The sequence below is a fragment of the Oncorhynchus clarkii genome, chromosome 3 (genome assembly GCF_045791955.1).
Source record: "Oncorhynchus clarkii lewisi isolate Uvic-CL-2024 chromosome 3, UVic_Ocla_1.0, whole genome shotgun sequence".
In the NCBI taxonomy this organism is placed as follows: Eukaryota; Metazoa; Chordata; class Actinopteri; order Salmoniformes; family Salmonidae; genus Oncorhynchus; species Oncorhynchus clarkii.
In genome coordinates this window covers 31,240,534-31,264,975 of record NC_092149.1, presented here as the reverse complement: position 1 = coordinate 31,264,975, position 24,442 = coordinate 31,240,534, and the positions used below count along the sequence as shown (strand labels likewise).

The 24,442-nt window shown below is 42.8% G+C and overlaps 1 protein-coding gene across 2 annotated transcripts in view; it reads right to left on the bottom strand.

Annotated features, from left to right (window-relative positions):
• LOC139393146 (protein Aster-A-like) overlaps window positions 1–23,701 on the bottom strand; it is a 33,471-nt gene extending 9,770 nt beyond the window's left edge. The window contains exons 1-11 of one of the 2 annotated variants that reach the window (XM_071141529.1): window positions 23,276–23,701; window positions 12,591–12,807; window positions 10,719–10,739; window positions 8,222–8,306; window positions 7,968–8,071; window positions 7,589–7,684; window positions 3,802–3,882; window positions 3,086–3,204; window positions 2,433–2,742; window positions 1,720–1,876; window positions 695–841 (exon numbers count right to left, since the gene is read on the bottom strand). In XM_071141529.1, the coding sequence (XP_070997630.1) occupies window positions 695–841; window positions 1,720–1,876; window positions 2,433–2,742; window positions 3,086–3,204; window positions 3,802–3,882; window positions 7,589–7,684; window positions 7,968–8,071; window positions 8,222–8,306; window positions 10,719–10,739; window positions 12,591–12,807; window positions 23,276–23,394 (1,456 nt within the window). In that variant the 5' untranslated portion in view covers window positions 23,395–23,701. Of the gene's footprint in view, window positions 1–694; window positions 842–1,719; window positions 1,877–2,432; window positions 2,743–3,085; window positions 3,205–3,801; window positions 3,883–7,588; window positions 7,685–7,967; window positions 8,072–8,221; window positions 8,307–10,718; window positions 10,740–12,590; window positions 12,808–20,529; window positions 21,512–23,275 lie in introns of those variants that run through there. The other variant, XM_071141520.1, reaches the window with a different exon arrangement.
• Window positions 23,702–24,442: the final 741 nt, after the last annotated feature.

The window sequence follows — 24,442 nt, the reverse complement described above, 5'->3', positions numbered from 1 at the left end:
AACACTCCTAGGCCGCGTCCCAAACGGCACCCTATTCCCTACCTATTTCACTACGTTGGACCAGGGCCCTGGTCCAATGTAGCGCAGTAGATAGGGAATAGGATGCCCATCTTGGACGCAGCCCTAAAGCTTACTGTACAAGCCCTGGCGGAGTAGACTTTAGGAAGGGCCGATCAGCCACATAGAATGAACTAAACATTTTTCATCCTATCGTGTTGTAGCCTATAATTTGCAAATAAATTCATTAAAAATCCTACAATGTGATTTTCTGGATTTTTTTTCTTCTCATTTTGTCTGTCATAGTTGAAGTGTACCTATGATGAAAATTACAGGCCTCTCATATTTTTAAGTGGGAGAACTTGCACAATTGGTGGCTGACTAAATACTTTTTGCCCCACTGTATCCATGTTTCTAGGCAGACTATCACTAGTACTGGGTAACAGTGGTGTCTACTGGAATATACTCTACAAACAATATTTATACTTTAAGAGATTTAAGGAGATATTTGGAAAGGTAATGAAAACAGAATGAGCAGAGAGGGATCAAGAGGAAGAAAAACGAGAGCGTTGCCAATGCCAACCACGTGTAAGATCAACAAAGTGTGTGTGTGTGTGTGTGTGTGTCTCTGTGCGTGTATGTGAAGAGCAGGTGCGCGCGTTTCCTGAGCGTGTGCGCGCGCTTGCTCGGTACGGACCTGTGAAGTGGCGCTGGGAGAAGAGATGCTGGATGAAGTGTGTGTCTGCGGAGAAGAGCAGGTCGTGCAGCTTGTCCACGCTCATGCGCACCACCATGTTGATGTGCAGCCGGCCAGCCAGGTCCGCACAGAACGACTCAACCTCGTCTGGATGGGGACAGAGTTACACACCAGTCACAACTATAGTAACGCACCCGTTAGCAGAGATACCACAGTTGAGATCGTCTATCATCAGAATTTCTATGATATTTAAATTTGTTTGTATATATCCCCCAGGATTTGTCGCAACTGAATAGCCAAATGGGGCTGGCTTTTCCACAGTGTCAGATAAAATGGCCTTTTTCACGTAGATTAAATAAAATATAAAAACGTCAGCGATAATGGAGGGATAATGTGCTTTTTGTTGATGGGACAGTTTAACACCGTTCTGTTTGAGCAGAAGAGAAGTGTAAGAGTCCTCACTTTAGGTTGCTAGTAAAGTAACACTAGTACAGTTTAGACTTCTTGAACGTGAACGTTGCACTTTAAAATCGGTCAAATCACAGTCACCAAAACATCCTTATTTTCAGAAAAGTGAATGCAGACGTCTCAAGTTTCTCTGGAGTTTTTCCTTTAATGCAGCAAGTCACAGTCTGTTCTCAGGAGAGTCAATGACTAATGTAATGTAGGTCCTACTAGACTACTAGTATGGGATCAATAGGAAGGGTGTGTATGCAGCAGTTTCAACTGGCTCTCTTCTGCATCTGCACGGATCGGAGAGGAAAGGAGAGCTGAAAGCAGCAGGGTGGAAATCGCTTTCACCTGTCCCGTTGTTTCAGATTAGTGGGAATGAAGGAAAGGAGATGAGGAGAGAAAACCACCTTACGGTTTGTTAGAATTTGACCTCTGTAAAAAGTGTCTACAATCCCATCTTTCCCTCTCAAATCTCCCATGTCTGCATCAGAAGAAAATGTATTTTCTATGTTTGCCAGAAATGTAAAATGTTTTCCCATGAAACTCTGCTCCAGTGGGCTCCAGGAACTCACCCTCTTCCTGTGTGTCTGAGGAGTTGCTGGGGTCGGTGGGCAGCTCGTCGTCGTTGGTGAGCTGGTCCAATGAGGAGAGGTTTCCCAGGCTGGTGGCAGACAGGGGCACCATATGATTGGCCGACTCCAACAAGCTGTCCCCGCCCTCCTCCACATACTAGGAAATGGCATGTGAGGGGAGAGAAAGGGGTAGTTAGTTACCACCCGCCGTGAGGTCATTAAGGCAGAAACACACACACACACACACATGACTGATGAGCCTTAGCGGACAGATATGACCTCAAAGCCTCTACTCTGCCCGGGTCAGACAACAATACTGGCTCTTTTAGGCATAGCATGGGATGCGTCCCAAATAACACCCTATTCCCTATATAGTGCACAACCTTTGACCAGGGTCATGGTACCCTATTCCCTGTAGTACACTATAAAGGGAAGAGGGTGCCATTTGGAACACACCCATTAGCATTACATCCGAGACGGATGGCCGTTTAGAGCCAACAAGCGACTCTTTGATCTACTGGGGTATGACTGGGGTATATTTATCCTATCAAGATAAACAATGGAACAGTCATAATTATAAACCATCTCTATAGCCAGTTCAAAGCTAAACCCCCCTAACTAACAATGCCCTTAGCTTAGGGTGAAACGTATCCAAACGCTGTCTAATGAATATGACCCTGTAGTTCCCTGGCATGAAATCAAACAAAACTCACGAAAGAGGCAGCAGCCGAGGCGGGGGCGGACAAGGAGGCGGTGTGTGTGGAGTGTGTGGTGGAGGGCAGGGAGATCTGGGAGCTGGGCGGGCTGGGGTCCGGGGGGTCCAGGGAGGTTCTGCCGGGGATGTCTATGGGCAGACAGGTGGATGAGGAGGGGGGAGATGAGCCCAGACCACCACTGGCTAGGAGGGGGCCACTGGGGAACAAGGCTGCCATGGAGGAGGGGGGCGAGCTACCCAGAGAAGCTATGGCCCCCAAGGAGCTGAGGTCCAACAGGTCAGAGACAGAGACTGACTCATCCACTGGCCTGAGATGTGGGGGGTTGGAAGGAGAGGTTGAATGAGAGACAGAAAGAGAGAGACAGAGAGAGATGAAGGGGACAGAAAAAGGGCAGTATGGGGTGGGGGGGTGGGGGATTAGAGAGAATGAAGGAAGACATAGGAGGAAATGGAGGAAGAACAGCATGATTAAAAATTCACAATCACAGTAGTGGCTTTTAATTGAAGGGATCGATAATCCAGAGGAGTTGAAGTTCATCAAAGTTAATGGACGACAGTTCTAATTTAATGGACAATGCCAAACTAAATGGTTGCACGCGCGCAGGTCAACAGAATCTCTCTCTCACACACACAGCGAACATGTACACTCACAGTAGACCGTTAATGTGCTCGCCGGTGGGGGAGACATAGTCATCATCTTCACTGGTGAGGCCCAGCTCAGTGCCGTAACACTGATGGACAATGTGCCACAGCTCCTTTGGGGACAGAGGCTGAGAGGAAACAGACATTAACCTTCTCAATGTCTCACTAACTTCTTGGAATTTCCTCTTGTAGGATATTAAAACGTCAATCAGTAATTCAATCAATCAGTAACCGATAGTTTTGTTCAGCGTTAGATGCATTTTGGGTCCTGTTACATTTTGTTATGTTATATTTCATCACTGAATAGTCATATTATCCAATAAACAGTTTTCAGCTGCGCTAACATAATTGCAAAAGGGTTTTCTAATGATCAATTAGCCTTATAAATGATAAACTTGGATTAGCTAACACGATGTGCCATTGGAACACAGGAGTGATGGTTGCTGATAATGGGCCTCTGTACGCCTATGTAGATATTCCATTTTTTTTTTTTTTTTTAATCAGCCGTTTCCAGCTACAATAGTCATTTACAACATTAACAATGTCTACACTGTATTTCTGATCAATTTTATGTTATTTTAATGGACAAAAAACATGCTTTCCTTTCAAAAACAAGGACATTTCTAAGTGACCCCAAACTTTTGAACAGTAGTATATTCCCAATTCACTTCACACTGGCAGGAGTGTGAGAGCTGGATGTAGGAGGAGGAAGAGGAGGTGGGTACCTTGTCCATCAGTGCGTTCTGCCACAGTCTGAAAATCATCATGTAGCTGCGATCCCTAGCCCCGAAAGACGTGAAGAAGTGCTGGATGAAACGACAGAGAGAGAGCAAGCACAGAGGAAAACAAATTGAGTGAATGATGGAATGACGGCTAGTGGTCATTGCTATTGATTCGGCTTTGGCTTGTCAAAAACCATGACAGAAATAGCCTATTTTGCCATGATAAAATATATTTGTCAAGCATTGGGAGCATCTAAATTTGACTGACAATTGAGACGCGACCCAATATTATGGACTGTTAATGATTCCATTTTGTAATGTTGTCTTGCAGCTTCCTTCTTGGGTAGGCTTCACTTACTAAATAGAGACTGTCTCAATTGTGGTAGTAAAGAAAGTCATTACACAGCCATATTAACTGATAAAACATGTACCAATTGAAGAGAATAAGACATTTTAATTAAGCGACCAGTTCAGGAGTGTGGTGTAATAAATTATCACACAGAACACGACATCATAAACAGTCTAATAATGTTAAATGAACAGATAGAAAAAACAAATCATTAGGAATTCTTAATCAATTACAAATGTCAATAGTTTCACAACCTTGACATTTTATTTTAAAGGTGTACATTTTTAACTAGATCCAATAAAAGGTTATATGAATGTCAGAATTAATTAACATAGGTTCATGAGTTATTGTTCACGGTGTGTGTCCTATCAGTGGGAAAGCTGGGGGTGTTTAGTTTGATACGTTTATGTATTATTGAAGTCTGGGGTGCTGGTTGACCGGGCAACTCGGAGGTCATGCTGGCTGGTTTGTTTCTGGACAGTTTGTTTCTGCTTTGAGTTTGTTTTCAGCACTGCCATCGCAGAGAAGCCACTTTCACACAGATAGGTAGTGCTGAACGGCAGCATGATTCTGGTTGCATGACAGGCGAGAGCAGGATATTCTCCCACTACGCTGCACCAGAACTGTGGCAGTGTCATTTCCGGGAAGTGCATGCTCAGTCCGTGATCAAATGACAGTTCCACCAGCTGATCCTCTTCGTTGCTTGGCAACGCCTCTCATCTCCACTCGAAAGGGGTCCCGTCTCCCGTATCTAGTCGTCTTGTCTCCTGTTCTCCTCCAGGGAGTAGTCGCAAAAATGTCCCTGCAGCTTGACAAGATGCTGTTTAACGTTTTTTCAGTGTGTCACCGTGCGCTTTGTTGATCAGATTATGAATCCCTAAATCAGCATTTCAGTTCACATATCAATCGCAGCAGGGAGTATGAGATCCTCTGCGCTTGTGTGGGATTTTTGCACTTAGCAATGGTAAGGTATGACGCGAAGTGCCTTTTCTTCAATGAATCTTGTGAGGCCTCCAGATATTGACATTTTACTCTTTTTAAGTCAGCTGTCTTATCTTTGTGTCTTGGATGCTTGGTGTCCAGATCCCTTTTCATTTGAGGGGTTTCATGCTGTCATTAGCTAACAGCTCATTGCATTGGACGCACTGCGTCCACACTCACTGTCTTATATGTAAAACCATATTTGACAAAGTCGGGGTCGTATTTTCTCCTCTCAACAGGGACCGGATTGTCTGCCTTATTGTTGACATTGGAAGCAGCAGTAGATGAAGAGGGAGCTGCACGTTTTAAAAACTTAAATGACAGTTAACTGTCCACATGTGCAACGCCTGCAGAACACAACTGCGTAGTTAGCTGTCAAACAAGCTAGCTGTCAGAAGATCTGATTGGACGTGTCACATTTAAAATAAAATAGTGTTGTGGAATTACATTTATATTGGATTAGTGTGTCGAGAAATCTCTCATTTCATTGGATCAGTGTGTGTGTTTGGGGCAAGAACGTTATTGTATTGGTCAGTGAGTGAGTGCAGCGTGAAAACCCGAACGTAGCTAGCCATTTCACCACTGCAATCGCACGGCACGTGTAAATTCAGCAACAGTAAGCGCTGCAGCGGTATCCTTTCAAAGTAAACTTCCCACGACGTCGCCCGCCCAGTTGACAATCACTGATCTAAACAATATATATACACACATACTGTCTACTAGAGGTCGACAGATTAATCGGAATGGCCGATTTAATTAAACCTGATTTAAAGTTTTCATAACAATCGGAAATCGGTATTTTTGGACACCGATTTGGCTGATCTTTTGTTTTTTAACACCTTTATTTAACTAGGCAAGTCAGTTAAGAACACATTCTTATTTTCAATGACAGCCTAGGAATAGTTCAGGGGCAGAACGACAGATTTCTACCTTGTCAGCTCTGGGATTCAATCTTGCAACCTTACAGTTAACTAGTCCAACGCTCAAACCACCTGCCTCTCATTGCACTCCACGAGAAGCCTGCCTGTTACGCGAATGCAGTAAGAAGCCAAGGTAAGTTGCTAGCTAGCATTAAGCTTATCTTATAAAAAACAATCATAATCACTAGTTAACTACACATGGTTGATGATATTACTAGTTTATCTAGCGTGTCCTGCGTTGCATATAATCGATGCAGTGCGCATTTGTGAAAAAGGACTGTCGTTGCTCCAACGTGTACCTAACCATAAACACCAATGCCTTTCTTAAAATCAATACACAGAAGTATATATTTTTAAACCTGCATATTTAGCTAAAAGAAATCCAGGTTAGCAGGCAATATTAATCAGGTGAAATTGTGTCACTTCTCTTGCGTTCTTTGCACGCAGTGTCAGGGTATATGCGAAAATAATAAACATTTTGTTTTCGAAATTATAGTTTCCGGATTCTACCATATTAATGACCAAAGGCTCGTATTTCTGTGTGTTATTATGTTATAATTAAATCTATGATTTGATATTTGATCGAGCAGTCTGACTGAGCGGTGGTAGGCAGCAGCAGGCTCGTAAGCATTCATTCAAACTGCACTTTCGTGCGTTTTGCCAGCAGCTCTTCGCTGTGCTTCAAGCATTGAGCTGTTTATGACTTTAAGCCTATCAACTCCCGAGATTAGACTGGTGTAACCGATGTGAAATGGCTAGCTAGTTAGCAGGGTGCGCGCTAATAGCGTTTCAAACGTCACTCGCTCTGAGACTTGGAGTGGTTGTTCCCCTTGCTCTGCATGGGTAACGCTGCTTCGAGGGTGGCTGTTGTCGATGTGTTCCTGGTTCGAGCCCAGGGAGGAGCGAGGAGAGGGACGGAAGCTATACTGTTACACTGGCTATTCTTAAGTGCCTATAAGAACATCCAATAGTCAAAGGTATATGGAATACATATGGTATAGAGAGAAATAGTCCTATAAATAACTACAACCTAAAACCTCTTACCTTGGAAAATTAAAGTCTCATGTTAAAAGGAACTACCAGCTTTCATATGTTCTCATGTTCTGAGCAAGGAACTGAAACGTTAGCTTTCTTACATGGTACATATTGCACTTTTACTTTCTTCTCCAACACTTTGTTTTTGCATTATTTAAACCAAATTGAACATGCTTCATTATTTATTTGAGGCTAAATAGATTTTTATTGATGTATTATATTACGTTAAAATAAGTGTCCATTCAGTAATTGTTGTATTTGTCATTATTACATATAGTTTTTTTTTTAAATTGGCCGTTTAATTGGTATTGACTTTTTTTGGTCCTCCAATCATCGGTATCGGTATTGAAAAATCATAATCGGTCGACCTCTACTGTCTACAACAATATATAATAAAAGTTATTTTCCTTTACATGTCATTGATACACCTGTTACCTACTGTTCTTCCACTACTCTGAACTGCCATAGTAGGCTGTGTGACTGAATATCGAGCCTCTTGGCTCACCTTGTCGTGGTCAGTGCTGATCTGAATGGCGTTGGGGATGACCTTGGCAGTCTTCTCCTTGGTCAGGGTAGTCACATCTTTCAGCAGGATTGTGATCTGAACAGAACAGGAGGGTTAGTGTTTGTGTGTGTGTGTGGGGGGGTTTGTTCTATCCTCGTGGGGACCTAAAATTATAGGATAGTAAAACTTGGAAAATTTCACATCCCCATGAGGATGAAGGCTATTTAAAGCTCAGATGTTAGGTTTAGGGTTGCAATTAGGGTAAGGAGTTAAATTTAGGGTTTGGGTTTAGAAAAATAGGATTTTTATTGGGACTCAAATTTAGCTCCCGACGAAGATAGAAGAACAAAAAGTGTGTGTGCGCGTGTCTATAACTTACAGTGGTTTCCCAGCGGAAGATATTGCTATAGAAGCAGAGCCAGTTCTCTGACAAATAGAGTCTCCCCTGGAGTAGGATGTCTTTCTGCAGCGCACATGAGTAGTCTGGGGAGGAGAGGAAGAGGAGGTTGGAGGAGAGACATCAGGCTGACAAAGCAACAGTGTCGGCCCTTCACTTCCACAGTGTCAGCACAGAGATGCAATCTCGCACACAAAGTACGTGTGTGTGTGTGTGTGTACGTGTGTGCCACTCACCCACTATGAGGCGTTCCGTGTCTGGCAGCTTCTTGAAGAGTTTACGGAAATCCTCATTGCGCTGTTTATAAGTGGGACTGAGAACCTGAGAGAGAAAGATTACTTTGTTGCTGTTCTATGCTTTATCAAATATAATCTTGCAGAACCCGTCGTGTCTATGAATATTGTATATACAGTGGGGAGAACAAGTATTTGATACACTGCCGATTTTGCAGGTTTTCCTACTTACAAAGCATGTAGAGGTCTGTAATTTTTATCATAGGTACACTTCAACTGTGAGAGACGGAATCTAAAACAAAAATCCAGAAAATCACATTGTATGATTTTTAAGTAATTAATTTGCATTTTATTGCAGTACATAAGTATTTGATCACCTACCAACCAGTAAGAATTCCGGCTCTCACAGACCTGTTAGTTTTTCTTTAAGAAGCCCTCCTGTTCTCCACTCATTACCTGTATTAACTGCACCTGTTTGAACTCGTTACCTGTATAAAAGACACCTGTCCACACACTCAATCAAACAGACTCCAACCTCTCCACAATGGCCAAGACCAGTGAGCTGTGTAAGGACATCGGGGTTAAAATTGTAGACCTGCACAAGGCTGGGATGGGCTACAGGACAATAGGCAAGCAGCTTGGTGAGAAGGCAACAACTGTTGGCGCAATTGTTGGAAAATGGAAGAAGTTCAAGATGACGGTCAATCATCCTTGGTCTGGGGCTCCATGCAAGATCTCACCTCGTTGGGCATCAATGATCATGAGGAAGGTGAGGGATCAGCCCAGAACTACACAGCAGGACCTGGTCAATGACCTGAAGAGAGCTGGGACCACAGTCTCAAAGAAAACCTTTAGTAGCACACTACGCCATCATGGATTAAAATCCTGCAGCGCACGCAAGGTCCCCCTGCTCAAGCCAGCGCATGTCCAGGCCCGTCTGAAGTTTGCCAATGACCATCTGGATGATCAGGAGGAGGAATGGGAGAAGGTCATGTGTTCTGATGAGACGAAAATAGAGCTTTTTGGTCTAAACTCCACTCGCCATGTTTGGAGGAAGAAGAAGGATGAGTACAACCCCAAGAACACCATCCCAACCGTGAAGCATGGAGGTGGAAACATCATTCTTTGGGGATGCTTTTCTGCAAAGGGGCCAGGACGACTGCACCGTATTGAGGGGAGGATGGATGGGGCCATGTATCGCAATATCTTGGCCAACAACCTCCTTCCCTCAGTAAGAGCATTGAAGATGGGTCTTGGCTGGGTCTTCCAGCATGACAACGACCCGAAACACACAGCCAGGGCAACTAAGTAGCGGCTCCGTAAGAAGCATCTCAAGGTCCTGGAGTGGCCTAGCCAGTCTCCAGACCTGAACCCAATAGAAAATCTTTGGAGGGAGCTGAAAGTCCGTATTGCCCAGCGACAGCCCCGAAACCTGAAGGATCTGGAGGTCTGTATGGAGGAGTGGGCCAAAATCCCTGCTGCAGTGTGTGCAAACCTGGTCAAGAACTACAGGAAACATATGATCTCTGTAATTGCAAACAAATGTTTCTGTACCAAATATTAAGTTCTTCTTTTCTGATGTATCAAATACTTATGTCATGCAATAAAATGCTAATTAATTACTTAAAAATCATACAATGTGATTTTATGGAATTTTGATTCTGTCTCTCACAGTTGAAGTGTACCTATAATAAAAAATTACAGACCTCTACATGCTTTGTAAGTAGGAAAACCTGCAAAATCGGCAGTGTATCCCCACTGTACATTGTTACTGTCCAAATACTTTTGGAACTCAATGTGTTGTTTTGGCTCTGTACTACAGCACTTTGGATTTGAAATCATACAATGACTGAGGTTAAAACGTAGACTGTCAGCTTTAATTTGAGGGTATCTTCATCCATATCGGGTGAACCAATTTTTTGGGGGAAAATAGTCCCCCCCTTATTTTAGGGAACCAAAAGTATTTGGACAAATTCACTAATAGGTGTATTAAAGTAGTCAAAAGTGCAGTATTGGTTCCCATATTCCTAGCACGCAATAACTACATCAAGCTTGTGACTCACAACAAGACTGCTGACAATCTGCACTTTAACCTCCTAGTCAGTCATTGTATCATTTAAAAATTAAATGAGCCAAAACACCAAAAAATGTGTCACTGTCCAAATACCTTTGGACCCCACTGTACATCTGCCATGTGAGATTACATCAGATACTATGTCCCTGAGGTAAAACCGACAGACTGAGAAGGTAAATGAGAAGAACACTAAGGTGAATGAACAGTTAAATCAGCTAAAGTTCAAAGCTTAGTGAAATGGTTAAACGAGGGGGTGGCAATTTAACAGAAACCGTTTTCGGCATCGATTGGTGCCATTTCACTGTAAAGTGCTATTTCATACTGTACTGTGCACTCCAACTAGGAAACACTGTAGCTACCGTCAGCAGAATAAAGTGCACTGGAGTGTGAGCCCTTAATGAACAGTTCCTTAAAGTGTATACTTACATTGTACCAGCTCTGCATTTTCTGCAAGGGAAAGAAAGAACAGCACACAATCAGTGATGAACAACATCCAAAAGGCACCTCCATCCTTAAAACAGTAAATGTAGAGTATTATCTATTTTGACATTCGTGTAGTTGGGGAATAGGTTAAAATGGGACACTGCGGAAAAACTAGCCATTAGGCCTGTACGACGTTCCTTGATGTTCTAGTCATTTAACAGGCTTGCTGTGTGTGTGTTTCTATCATCTCTGACTGTTATGTGTGTAAAAAGGTCTAATGCAGCTGTTTTTATCTTAATATTAAATCATTTCTGTGTAAAAATGAAGTACCTTACTGTGATTAAAAACAATCAAAATGGTCAAAAATAAACAAAATAGCTTCTTAGCAAAAAGCTATTCCTTAAGCAAGATTTTTGCTAAGACTGTCTGGGAGTGGGGAGGGAAAAACTGAAAACTAGCTGTTATTGTTAGGTTTGGAACTCCATCCCACCAAATAAGGTTGAAATGCCAGATGGTATTTTCAAACAGCTCCTACACTAAAATGACATTATCACCATTTTCTAAATGTCACAATATTTTTCCAAAACTCGTGTTTTTGACTGCACTGGGCCTTTAACGTTTGGCTTGTAGCCCATGATTCATGCATTGACAATCTGCCCACAGTCAATCTATTCCAAATCCATTTAACACTGGCCGTGTCCAAAATCTGGCTCGTCTACTACTTAAGGCGTCCGTCCGCCTGCTTCCCAGCCGAAATAGTTCGCAAGAGTTCCTGCATATATTATGACAACATTCTGTGACGTTTTTTGTTCATTTTGGAATTCGTGAGTTATTTTTCGGGGGACTTCGTCTGATCGGGCACACAACATTTTTTCTGAAGGCAAGGCGAAATTCGGATCCAAAGTCTACGCCCCTTCGCCGGTGATTGGTCAACAGTTGGGATTCTTCAGTAAAGTCAGTCATTCAATGACATTTGGTGCACATTTTTTCATTAAGAAATACTGCACCAAATATTTTAGTTAGACGTCAAAGTGTGCGACAGATCTCCTCTGCAAAGAGTAAAAATTAATGACAGATTTCTTGAGTTATTTTAGATTAATTGAGACTATTTTGAGGAAGTTTATACTGGCTAGGGTGTGTCAAAATGGACAAACAGTACTATTGCAGCCTTTTCTAGTTTTTCCAGCAAGCACTGAAGCATGCTGACGCCATTACTTAAAAACTGTGTACTAATCGTACCACATACTATATAGAACGTACTGATTCGTGAAAACAAAATGCAGTAAACAACAAATATCAGCATACTAGGCATCCTACAGAGAATGTATAATCTAATGGCAATTGCTTTTACTCCCTTCATTCATTCAATTTTGATACAGCGCATCCCATCAGCTGATTATCAGCTGTTGTCACACACACGTGGGTCTCGAAAGACTTATTTTCCACGCGTGTTCAGCGAATTCTATTTGATTAAATGTCGAAATGAGTATGACATCTAAAGCACCACATTTCACATACTATTAAAAAAATTACTTTTTTCACCTACCCAAAATGGCTACTACTTACAACACAAGTATGGGTATTCTCACACAACCAATGAATGACTACTGACTGCCTGGCTGTGTCCCTGTGTTGTCATGTGTGTCCTTATCTCTCTACATTAAGCAGGGCTGTGTTCAGCAGGGCACATCGTTGTGGAACGTTCAGATAGAAATATAGTATAGAAATACACAAATGCCTCTGACATGTAGACAAAGGTATCACGTCATGACATTTCTATCTGCAACACGCCACCTCCTTTTCCTACTGAATATGGCCCCGGTATATTGTTGACATAACAAAATGAGAGAGTGGCATGAGACAGGGCACCCTTACCTTGGCATTGCGGCTGAAATGGCGCGAGGCGATTGGGTAAGCGGAGGCGGAGGAGGAGAGCAGGGGGCTGTCCGAACCCCTCCTTTCCCCGCTGCGCTCCCCCGGGCCACCCTCCGCGTCGCTGGTCCTGCTTCCACCCCCACCACTAACCCCCAGCACCCGGCGGCGCAGAGAGGGGGAGCTGCCAGGGGTGCTGCGCGGAGAGTTACTGGCAGTACTGAAGAGAGAGACAGAAGAAGAGAGATTAGTGGTAGGCTAAGGGAAAGAGTACAGACATTCATATTCATGTCATCCTCAAGATTTCACAGTGGCCAAAGATGTAAGTAGTTAAGGCCATCTGGCCATGCTGGGAAGGATGGAAGTACTGTGCTTTTGTATTTAGCTAAAAACACACTAAATCAACAACCACTAACTCTAACCTTTCTCCCAACTGATTGGTGGCGATTAGAGCGGTCAGACACTGTCCATTCCTATATAGCCTAGATATACTACCTGTGGCAGTGCAGTGGTATGAACCTTCCTCTACCATCAACATAAATGGAAAAAAAAGCACTGCTTGGTAATAGTACAGTAGGTCGGGGCTGTTTCTCAATTGATCTTATTTCCAAGGCACTGGAGCAAGAATGAATATGCCTACATGAGAAACGCATTAGGGCAGAAAATATTCAATGGAGATTTTTATTAAGAGCACTTTTATCAAGTTAGCATGGTTGTGTAAGCATACTACACACCTGTTGTCTTCCCTCTAGTGAAAGCAGACATTCTGAACTCAAAGACAAGGTCAAACCTATATTGCTGTCATAATATGTGCATCTCATGTTCAGAGTTCAGGTCATGGCCCCGTAAAAATGGTTATATTGATGCCATCATAAACGTTTCCATGGTTGCAGCCTTGCGCTTCATTTGCAGTTCGGTGAAAACTAACAACCGCCTTCTGTTTTGACTCTCAGAAACATATCGTACTAACGAGCTATTAACACACACAAACAAACAGTCGCTTTCAACAGACACTGTGGTCTACTTGTGTGAGCTCATTTGATCATTTTGTTCATCTCAAACAATAACTCATACCCCACACACAGACACTGAGTAATCACTCCACTGTATACAGCCACAAGCATTTATACACTACCATCAACCTCTAAATCAAATTGGTCACCCCTTCCTCTCTCTCCCTCTCTCTTCCGGCACCTTCTGTTTCTCTTTTCTTTTCTTTTCTCAGTGTTCCCCTCTTCCCCCCCAGTGTTTTTTCTATCCATAGCCTCAGCTCAGTCAGCTTCCCCTTCTCCCTTGCAGCCTCCCTTCCCTTCCCTCAGCCCTGTCCTCCAACTCTTCTCTCATTACTGCCAAAGTGCATTGAAACCACACTGGTCCAATTGCCGGTTGTCATGGTGACCAGGGGGGGTGGGGGGGGGGCGACTAGGGGTTAATATCAGCATTATCGCCAAGGTAACAACCCCCTTGTGAAGAAGAAACCCAATAGTAGCTGTGATTCTGAATAATGAAATCATAGGAATGAGCCAACACTTGGGGTGATGCCTGCTCAAAAGCACTTTATCCATGTACAGTACAGTTTCCGGAAACTCGGTCCTGGGGCCCACCCTGGGTGCACATTTTGTTTTTTTGCCCCAGCACTACACAGCTAATTCAAATAACCACATCATCAAGCGTTGATTATTTGAATCAGCAGTGTAGGGTTGGGGGGGGGACTCTGCAGTACAGTACAGGTGGGTGAGGATTCAGTAACGTCATTGCAACTAAACTGTGTGCACGGTCAAAGTACAGTAGGACTGATTATATCCGCATAAAGGCCTACCCACCTACTCTAATAGGCTTGTTGTTGTATTCAGTCTGGGACAGTGTCTCATAGAGATCCTATTAAATTACTAGAGGAGATATGTAATCGAACACAAAGTTCCAGAATGGAAAATGGCAGCCATATTGGTCAGGGAGAATTCCAAACCAGTCTAATTGGAATTAATTGCAGTAGAGGTATAATCCTAATTTTCCTTATGCAGGAAAATAAAAAGGTATGTGATATCAGAAATTGTGTGAGAATTATTGTCAATCTAAAATATTGTCATATAATTATAGTTTACAAGTTATGCACAATTTTGGTATAAATAGCCTATAAAATATATACAAACAGACCATAAATGTAGAAATGTGTGTTTTCCTGGGAAGCTGAGAGTGCTATTATATGATACAATATCAGTAGGCTGACTTGTTACATTTACAACTTGTCTAAATCCTATCATCAACTGATTTCAGATCGTGTATGACTGTGGATTGATTGCATTGTGTGAATGGAATGTTACAATATTGGCAGTTGACTTGACAAATGAACGGAATCATTCCTCTAAAAAAAGCTGACTGGCTGGCTAGCTAACATACAGTGCAGATAAACTCTTCAAATTCCTTATTTTTAAATAATATCTTATCACAGAAATGGCAAGCCATGGTTGACTTAACTCCCTGACCAAAATGGTTTAAGTTTATCCTAGTATTCTAATTATATGGGGTGTGACCCTTCAAAATGTCACTGGTGTGACCAAACCGGACAGTATCGTGCTCGTGTCAATCTGTCAGTGAGTTTACAAACTAAATCACACATCATGCAATGTAGAGATGCAAACGACTGTCAAATATTGCATATATTCTGTTTTGATCCGTTTTTAAAAAATGACTTTCATCCAAGCACATCCACAGTACGCTAGCACCATTCATAGCGCCTGTCAGACAACAGAATGTAAACGATATGGTTAGAATGTAACTCCGTGAAATCGCACTGTCTAGGGAAGTATGAGTTATACAATCACAATAACAGATGCTGTCAGAAATTAGCCAAATTAGGTCGCGGATTTCAGACTGCTATAGACGCACAAGTACAGCAGACCCGGGTGCCCGAAATGGCCATTCGAATCAAACGACGTTCATTTCCTTTCTACCAGCCCATCATTCAATAGGCAATCACTGACCCTCCCAGTTTCCAAACCACATGGAGACGAGTGTAGCCTATACCTTTATGAAATGCATTTCATAAAGGACAAACAGGCGAAATATTTCCATTTGGAGGGCAGACAACTCCATTACGTAAATAATCATTTTGCCACTTACTCCAACATGTCATGAGGTGTTTTAAATTTGGACGTGATGTCCACACGCTGCTTCATAGTATCTGTATCACTAGGGCACCGGTCCTGTGTGCACTGCGCCGAGCCAGCCAACGCTACACTGTCCATCCCGATGTCTGTTTTGTCGGATATAAAAACGCACAGGGGTCCCCGAATAGAAACGAGCACTTCATGTGCGACCTGTTTCACTTCCCCATCACCAACATCCTTCCCTCGCATCCAGGCAGGTAGCGCGACCTCAACCAGTCTCCTATTCCGTGTCTGGGCAAACTAGCGTTGACAAGCTGCGCCCATAAGTAATCCGTACTGAACACACAGGCAGCAGAGAGAGGGGGAGGTGGAGGCACAAGAGAGGCCATGCACGGATGTACAGTAGCAGTGCACTCTTAGAAAAAAATAATAACTAGGTGCCATCTAGAACCTAAAAGGGTTCTTCAGAGAACCCTTTTAGGTATAACTCTTTTGGTTCCATGTAGAACCCTTCCCACAGAGGATTCTACATGGAACCCAAAAGAGTTTTACCTGGACAGCTAAAGAACCCTTTTTTTCCCTAAGAGTGTAGAGTTGAACTGGGAGATTCAAATAAAATAGGTTTTTAGAGGACTTATTTATTATTGTTATTTTAAAATCAATAAAGACAGTACTGTGAAAGGTTATGAAAGAGTAAATGCAAACATGAATTAGGGCCAGTTGTAGACAGATTAATTATAGTCCTAACATGGTGTAATATAATATCACAGCCGTTTGCTAACATGGTTTATCACACGGACTGTAATTATCCCGCACTAAACAGTACTGCCCGCAGTGTCCACCTGACCAAAGCCCACCCAGTCGTTCAACCCACAATCGCTCTGTCCATCTCTGGATTAGAGACCCACTGAGTAGGATACATCATAATCCATGCTGTGCAGATCCCCCCTTCTCTTGCTCGCTCCCTCCCTCTCTCTTAATCTGCTTTTCTGAGGTACAGGAGTGCCTACTGTAATCTCTTCCATTCATAGGGCAGGCGGGGATGAAGAAGGGAGCAAGAGAAAGAACATGTTTAGACAGAGAGAGAAAAGGGGGCAAAGAAGAATCTGGTCCCTAGCACATTCAACAGAAAGTCACTTATTACCAAAGAGCAGTGGTTGCACAACGTCAGTGGGGAGAGATCAATGTTCTTTGAGCTAATTAGTTGAGTGGTGTTTTAGGCTTGTGCTCAGCACATTTTCAGGTGAGGCCCCGTTCCAAACTATCTAGCAGAATAAATGTCTGAGGCAGCCTTCTGCTGAGTGGGAGACCTGAACCAAAACTCAATTAGTCAAAGTTAATCCAAACATAAATATGATGAACTGGGGGCAACGCCTCAAACATAGGCTACAGAGAGACAATGGTTTGGCCTGTAGACAATTGATCTGCAGTTGTTTTTGTGTGTCAGTGGATTATCAAATGGGATTATGTGTCCAGCAGAGAGGTGAATTGGAGGGGGGGGGGGGGGGGGGGGGGGGGGGCAACGCCAATTACTCAATTAGATATCCGTCTGCCAAGCAGGTCAGGCCTACACAGACAGGGAGGACATGTATCAGCTAGTAGTTTTCCCTTCACCTCAGTTAACTTAACTCTGCAAGTAATGTTTGACGACTTGTTCACAAAAAACAGCCCAAGGGTAAAGAACATATGCCTAACCTACTTTTTAAATGTGATGCTTTTAGTTGCTATCAAGTGTGCATTCAACAGTGGTGGAGCTGGAGAAAATATGAACCCCTCCCCCACGCACCATATTACTGTCATCCATCCTCTGTTACCTAACAGATTATGGAGGAATCTTACATTAACACTTTGTTAAACCGCCAAAGGAAGTGCAATCTTTAAGATGTTTACTGATTTCATGACTGGTGTTGAGACCTGATAGCCTAACACAGAACTGTTGGCTATTTACAAGGCCATTTACTAGCCTTATATTGGAGGATGTTGCCGCGCCGTCGCTCAGACTATCGCCACAATTCTGCTACTGCTTAGACAGTTGTGCAGTCAGTGTTGCGCAAGGGACTGAGGTTTGATCACCACGGAAAAGTGCTTTTAAACCACTGAGGAATCCAACTTGGTCTCTGATAGATAAAACACACAACACAGCTGTCCCCAACCAACAAAGTGTTGGAGTCAGCCAAAAGGAGCCTATAGACTATGTAGCCTCTCTGAGGTTTAAGGTAGAGGTAATATCACATTAGGATAAATATTAGCCTTAGTCTACTAACTACCAAGTCTCTACAATAGAATGACTGGGAGATGTGGCTACACAGCATCTTGTAGGAACTTGCCTCGCATAACATATCTCGCATTTCTCCACGTCAGACTGTTTCGCACACGAGTTGTTGGCCTCTGATTCAAATCAACTGCCGCCCCCACTAAACACCCCAGAATACTTGACTGTATTAAAACTCATTATTTGCATTAGAATCCTTCCATGTTCTTCCAATGCAAATCGTTATTCAGATCCCCATGGAAATCAGCCGTCTGTTGAGACCACCACAGCTGACATGCAGAAGTCATTAGCCTAACCATAGCTAAAACGCCTTCATTGGCCTTAATCATCCGTTCCCGTCAGGGTGTGGCTGTCAAATGGTCAATGATTCTCATCTACACTGTGGGTTTATTTCATGCAACAGGACAAAAACAATGGTAACCGAAGACATGAAATGAACTGGCTAGTGTTTTAATGATATAAGAATACTGTGCCTCATTGTATTAATGCGTCCAGGCTAAATTAGTCCAAATAGTCTCAGGCCTAATAATTTCACGTGTCCTCTCAAACATCAGAGACGACCGGCTAGTGTTACAAAACACCGGAATGAAACAGAAAATGCCTGGATTTCACAACATCTTAATCAATGAAGTGTTGATGACAAGATGACTATCATTCATAGCCATGGCCTTTTCTGTTTTATATAGGAATACCACCAGCACTCCCATTTCTCATTGTATTACCTGCCTGATGCTCTGACTGCATCTAGAAAAGGATTCACTCAGAACCTAATGTATTGTCAAACAGTGGCATATCATTTGACAATGGCAACATTCAGATAACAACAGGAGTAGGAGATGTGCATAGATCAGTATGAGGTGTGTACTGTAGATAAACAAAGCCCTTGCTTTTAGATGATGCATGTAGCCTAAACAAACAACACTCGTGTGTTTGCAGTGAACGGGTGTTGTTCATACTAACAATAGGGGTGCACTGTTTTCATTTAGGCCTGCACACTTGCATTTTATTTTTTCCTATAGTGCACTGTAACATTTCGGGTTTCAGTCTTACGAACTCCCAACTGTAAATCCTTCATTTTTAAAACTAGAATCCTTAGTTGCTACATACATTTTTTAAACTTAATTTCTGAATGAATGATTCAATGATCAATGAAATCCTTGATTAAGCATTGAATTAATTATATATAGCCATTGATTCTTGAAGATAACAATTTAATGAGCTTAGTTCATCTGGCGTACCACATTTTTTATACTGTAAACAATGTAAAAGCAAAAACTATTATTTCGACAGCATTGATGGTCAGTCCTTATATCCATAGCTCGGTCTATGAATTTGAAAGTGGTTACATTTATCCAGGCTCATCCCTTAGCTTTTTACCAAAATAGAGGCGGGGTGCCCGCTTGGTTATCGTTTCAACTCATTAATATAGATTTAACCACCTTACATAGAAAATACAGGCAGTATCATTAAGGAGCTGTAAAATAATGTCAGAGGTCTATCTAAGTAATGTGTTTCATTAAACAAAACAAAAACTGGGTCAATAAAACTGGTTGGTAAATGAACAGGACAAGGGCACAGCTGTTCATTTGGAGCAGAGAGAGGAACACCCTCTGCCTGCCTGGATGGCCCTTTAACAGGCCCACCAAGGACACTGCTGGCAATGCAGCACCCCCTCCCATTGGACGGAGGTGACATCATCAGACGAAGCGTGGGCTCCTATTGGCTGGCAGTGATGTCATGCATTCTAAGCAGGATGAGCAGTGCACACAAACCCACCTCCCTGCTCCTTGTGACTGACCAAGTAGAGGTCTCTTTCTCTCTCGCTCGCTCTCAGCTACAACAGATAGACCTCTCGTTTTCCCTAACATTTCATTTAGTCTACTCTCTTTTCAGCCTCATGCCTTTGTCTTCATATGCTTATTTCTCTCCCTCTCTCAAAATGTTACAATTTCTCTTGAATAGAATTTAAGATGCAGGCTTACTTCAATTATGGCGAGGTAGCACCTTTAATATTGTGACATGGGCTAATGGTTTTGTTCTCTGAAATACTATAAGAGCATGATGAACATGTTCCTCTGCCTGCCTGACCAAATCAAACTGTGATATAACCCAGCTTGGAGTTCACCAGGACTTTAACAGCATAATCTGCCCTCTGTGGTTTTAGTGCTTAACCAATAAGCCCGGTCTGCTGTGCCTTTTCCAAATAGTTGGCTTGTGGTGTGCCATTACAGAAAACTCCACTCCAGTCGCTGTCAAACAGTGATTTCTTTTATCTGTGACAACATAGTCTCCTCATCTAATGTAATATCAGTGAAGTATGTAGCATGTGAATGATCATTTAGCCTAATGCTTAGACATAAATGCACTAAGTGCCTTAAGTTACAGTTTTCTGATTCAGTACATGACAAGGCCATGAACCAAAGTCCTGCAGCTAGCAGATAACTGAGCCCATCCCTAGATGGGAGGGCCTTGAGGGGGTTCTGAAGTGAGTCTGCAGGGAACCTGAGGCCTCTGGCTGCCTGCCTGTCCTAGAGAGGAGAGAGATAGAGAGCAGAGCACTGACCTGCAGCTGTCCCCGTCAGACTCCCTGCTGAGCAGACTCCTGAGGGACCAGCGTGAACGCCGGCCGGGAGACGAGCTACGTGACCAGGAGGTGCGAGACGGGGGTAGCAAGAGGTCCGAGGAAGGGCCCAGGACCGCGTCCTCCACGTGGGGTGGCAAGAGGGGTGAAGGGAGAAGTGAGTGGCTTCTTTGAGCAGCGCTCCCCTTCAACCTCCCCTCCTCCTCAGTGCCGTCCCACCGGGGTTTGAGTGACTCCTCTTGTTCTCCATCGCTCCTCTTCTTGGTCCAGGCTCTGCTCCGGTGAGGGCGGGAGCACCGGTGGCGGCGGGGAGGCCGGGGGCTGGGAGAGCGAGACCAGGCATCGGTGTCTGAGGACGGGGGGAGGATGTTCAGTGTGGGGATGGGGACGAGCTGCGTCATGGAGCCGCTGCTTTCTGGTCCGGTGGTGGCCAGAACTGACATGGTCATCATTCTCAGAGCTTCTTCAGACCAATTTTTTACTTCAAAACACCTAGATGAATGATGCAGACACCAAGTCAGGATGTTGAGGAAGTCGGTCTGAGATCCGATCACAGCTTTTTGGTACAAATCAATTGTGGACTGGTCCTAGACCAGCTAGGCTAGCATTTGTGAATGTACCTCATGTTTCCAGTGACATCCAGATGGTGCAGTATGAAAGATCCCATTATGGAAGGCAGGTTTTATTCTCCATGGTAATGTAGGGCATGACACTAGGTTACAGCCGTTTAGCTTCACCCGCTAATTTTAGTCAATAATGTTGCAGCCAGGGTGGGGCCTTCATTTAATTTAATACAATGCAGTCTTCTCTTTTCCAACTCTCCACCTCATGCTCTGTGCGTAGGGCTTCTTTGCATCTTTTTGTCAGTCTGTAGTTTTGTTCCTCACTTCCTCCTCTTTTTCTGCAACTCTCCCTCTGTCCGATGTCCCCGTCTCTCCTTCGATGCGCCTGCTCTCCCTTTTACCTTGAGCCAAGTTCACAGGGCGTGCAGTTTCACAGTTGAACTTGCAGTGAGAGAGATAACGATCTATGTCCGGCTGTAGCAGGGGGCTGAGAAGAGAGACTGTAGTATTGGCTAACAGTCTAATTCTCCCTTAATAAACAGAAAAAAACTAACATGGTAGAAAATCAGTTTTCTGGACAAAAGATGATCCCAGTTACTTTGATACATGTTGATGTCTATTTCTATTGGTTTTGTGATCTGACCTCAAATGGTATCAGGAAGTACAGCATGACACAGATGGCTTGTGAATTATTGATCATCAGAGAGACAGATCGATGGAAGTTATGTATTCCGTGTCCAATATCAGTGGTGTCTGATTGCTTTTGATGCATTGTTCGGTTGGAAATTGCTGTTAGACAGATTTTGCAGGTTTGCTCCCTTCTGGTATTAAGTCAGTAAAAGTGATTATAGCGCGCACTTGGGAGTCAAATTGAGAGATTATTGCTATTCAAGCACTTTTTAAAAACAAAAAACATATACAATGCGTACAACAATCCTTTATCCCATCTCCAAGATCAGCTCAAACACCCCAACATGTCAACATTTCCCCTCTTTCAAATCTCAAGGTCCAGCTCAACCACATGAACATCCCCTCTTTTCATTCTTAAAGCTGCAATATGTAACTTTTTGGGCAACCAGACAAAAATCACATAGGATGTCTAAGAAACGGTAGATCTGTTCTGTGTGTGCTATTTCTATGCTTCCCGTTTTACTTTCGGTTTTGTATACCAGCTTCAAAACAGCTGAAAATACATTTTTGATAATGGAAAAAAAATATTTCACAGAGGTTTAGATGGTACAATGATTCTCTACACTATAAATCGCTTGTTTTGTCACAAACTGAAATGAGACAACCTGGAAATGGTGGAGCGATTTTAATCGACATAGCCAAATCAACTATCTCAGCCAGTCAGTCATGGCCAGCACTGATGATGCCGAACATACATTATATTGTCAGACATACATAATATGTGTGTGTATATATATATATATATATATATAGCTGCTTTTGACCAATTCAATGCAGGCACCTGTTGAAGTCAAGGCCCAAGCCCCACAGTGTATTTGCTCATCTGTTTGCACAAGATAAATCTTGGCATGCTCTTGTTTGCTCAGAGTAATCAATGGTAATACTCGTGTGACCCTCTCCATCTTTACTTCATACACAGCCATATCTTGTAAACTAGCAATAAACACACCAGAGATTCGGGTGGGCATTAAACAATCAACAGAAAGGACTTCCCCAAATCATGCTTCCGTAGGTGCAATACTAACGTGGCTCCAGTCTTAAAAGTCATGATGACACAAACTCATGGATAAAATAGGATCGTGGCATTGATGACAACAATTCTGTTCAGGCAGGGCCAAGAAGTTACTGGGTAACAGTTGGGTTGCTAATATTCACAACTTCAAACGGGTTTTAATACAGTAACGGTATCCAGTCTGTATTCAATACAGTCTAGTTAGCTAACTAGTCTTTGGTCGGTACAATAAAAATACATTAGTATTGTAACTAGTTAGCTAAAATTAGCCTAGCTAACTGGCTTGCCAAGCTTTCATTTTCTTCAGAGCCTCTGAGGAAGTTGCTAACAACGTGCTTCTTTATTTGATTTGCTTGTTGTTTGGGGGTTTAGGCATCTGCTGATGCAAAAAGGGCTTTGTAAATACATTTGATTGATTGCACAACACCAATTTTAAACGGTTAACGGTGTCATTCAGTCCTACCTCCCATTTGATGAATTTCCCCCATTTCGATTATCTTGCTCGGCTTCGAAGACAAGCCGAGCGACAGTGCGAGGAGCGATATTAAAATCCACTTTTTCACAGGATCCCATTAGCAGCATCCCTTTGAGAAGTAAAACCCTCCACTCCTGCTGCCAACACAGCAGGCAGCTCGCCGACAGAGACCTGACTGACAAGATAGCTAACGTTAGTTAGCTAACCAAACTTCCTGGCTAAATATACACGTAGCTAGCTACTGGTGGAACATAGAAGCAGTCAGTGTATTGTTTATTCTGACATTTTCCTAGTTGAAGCGAGCTAACTGTTGGCTAGCTAACAACAACAACACCCTTAACTAGTTATACTAACGCCGTCGCAAGCCAGCTAGCTAGCTAAACACCGGGTAACGCGGTTCGTTGTCTGCTGGCTGATGGTCTGACGTTAACTGGCTTGCTAACGCTACCTACATTGCTTTCTGGTATTTCTTGTGCTTTTATCTTGTTGGCTTAAACATCGATAATGAGTCTTATATGGGAAACTTTAATGTTTCCCATTTTTGTGTCAAGCACTTAAGTTGTTGGCTAAATAACTTCTGCAAGACAGAAATTGATCGAACCCGAAAAACGGAATCTCAACAGAGCCAAACAAAAACTTTGAAGAGGGGGGCATCAACAGTCATATATATATATATATATATATATATTGGTATATTTCCTGACAACTTCTAAAATGTAACAATATGTACCGAAGCAACAAAAATATCTAACTGTGGGTTGATGTTTCTCTAAATGCTTTAAAATATTGCTAAATTGCTAAAACTGTTACATAATACCTTTTAATTATAACCCAAACCTCAAAACTTGTGGTACAGTCTGGTTATAAGAACGCTGGATGACAAATAACGGGTTCTCATGATGATGGGAAGCACTTTAAGCGAATCAGACGAAGCTATATCCTAGTAGGGAGGGTTTAAAACTGTGAAACTTTATTCAGCCACAGGTGACTGAATCAACACAATCTCAACGATCAACACTAGAATACAAATTGCATTGGAAGCGCCCACAACAATCTGTCAATCTGTAATGCCTCTCAATTAATGACTTAATACCATGGGAGCTGTTTAAACCAAGTCCAATAATGCATATAGAAATGTATTGAAGGGCAGGAATA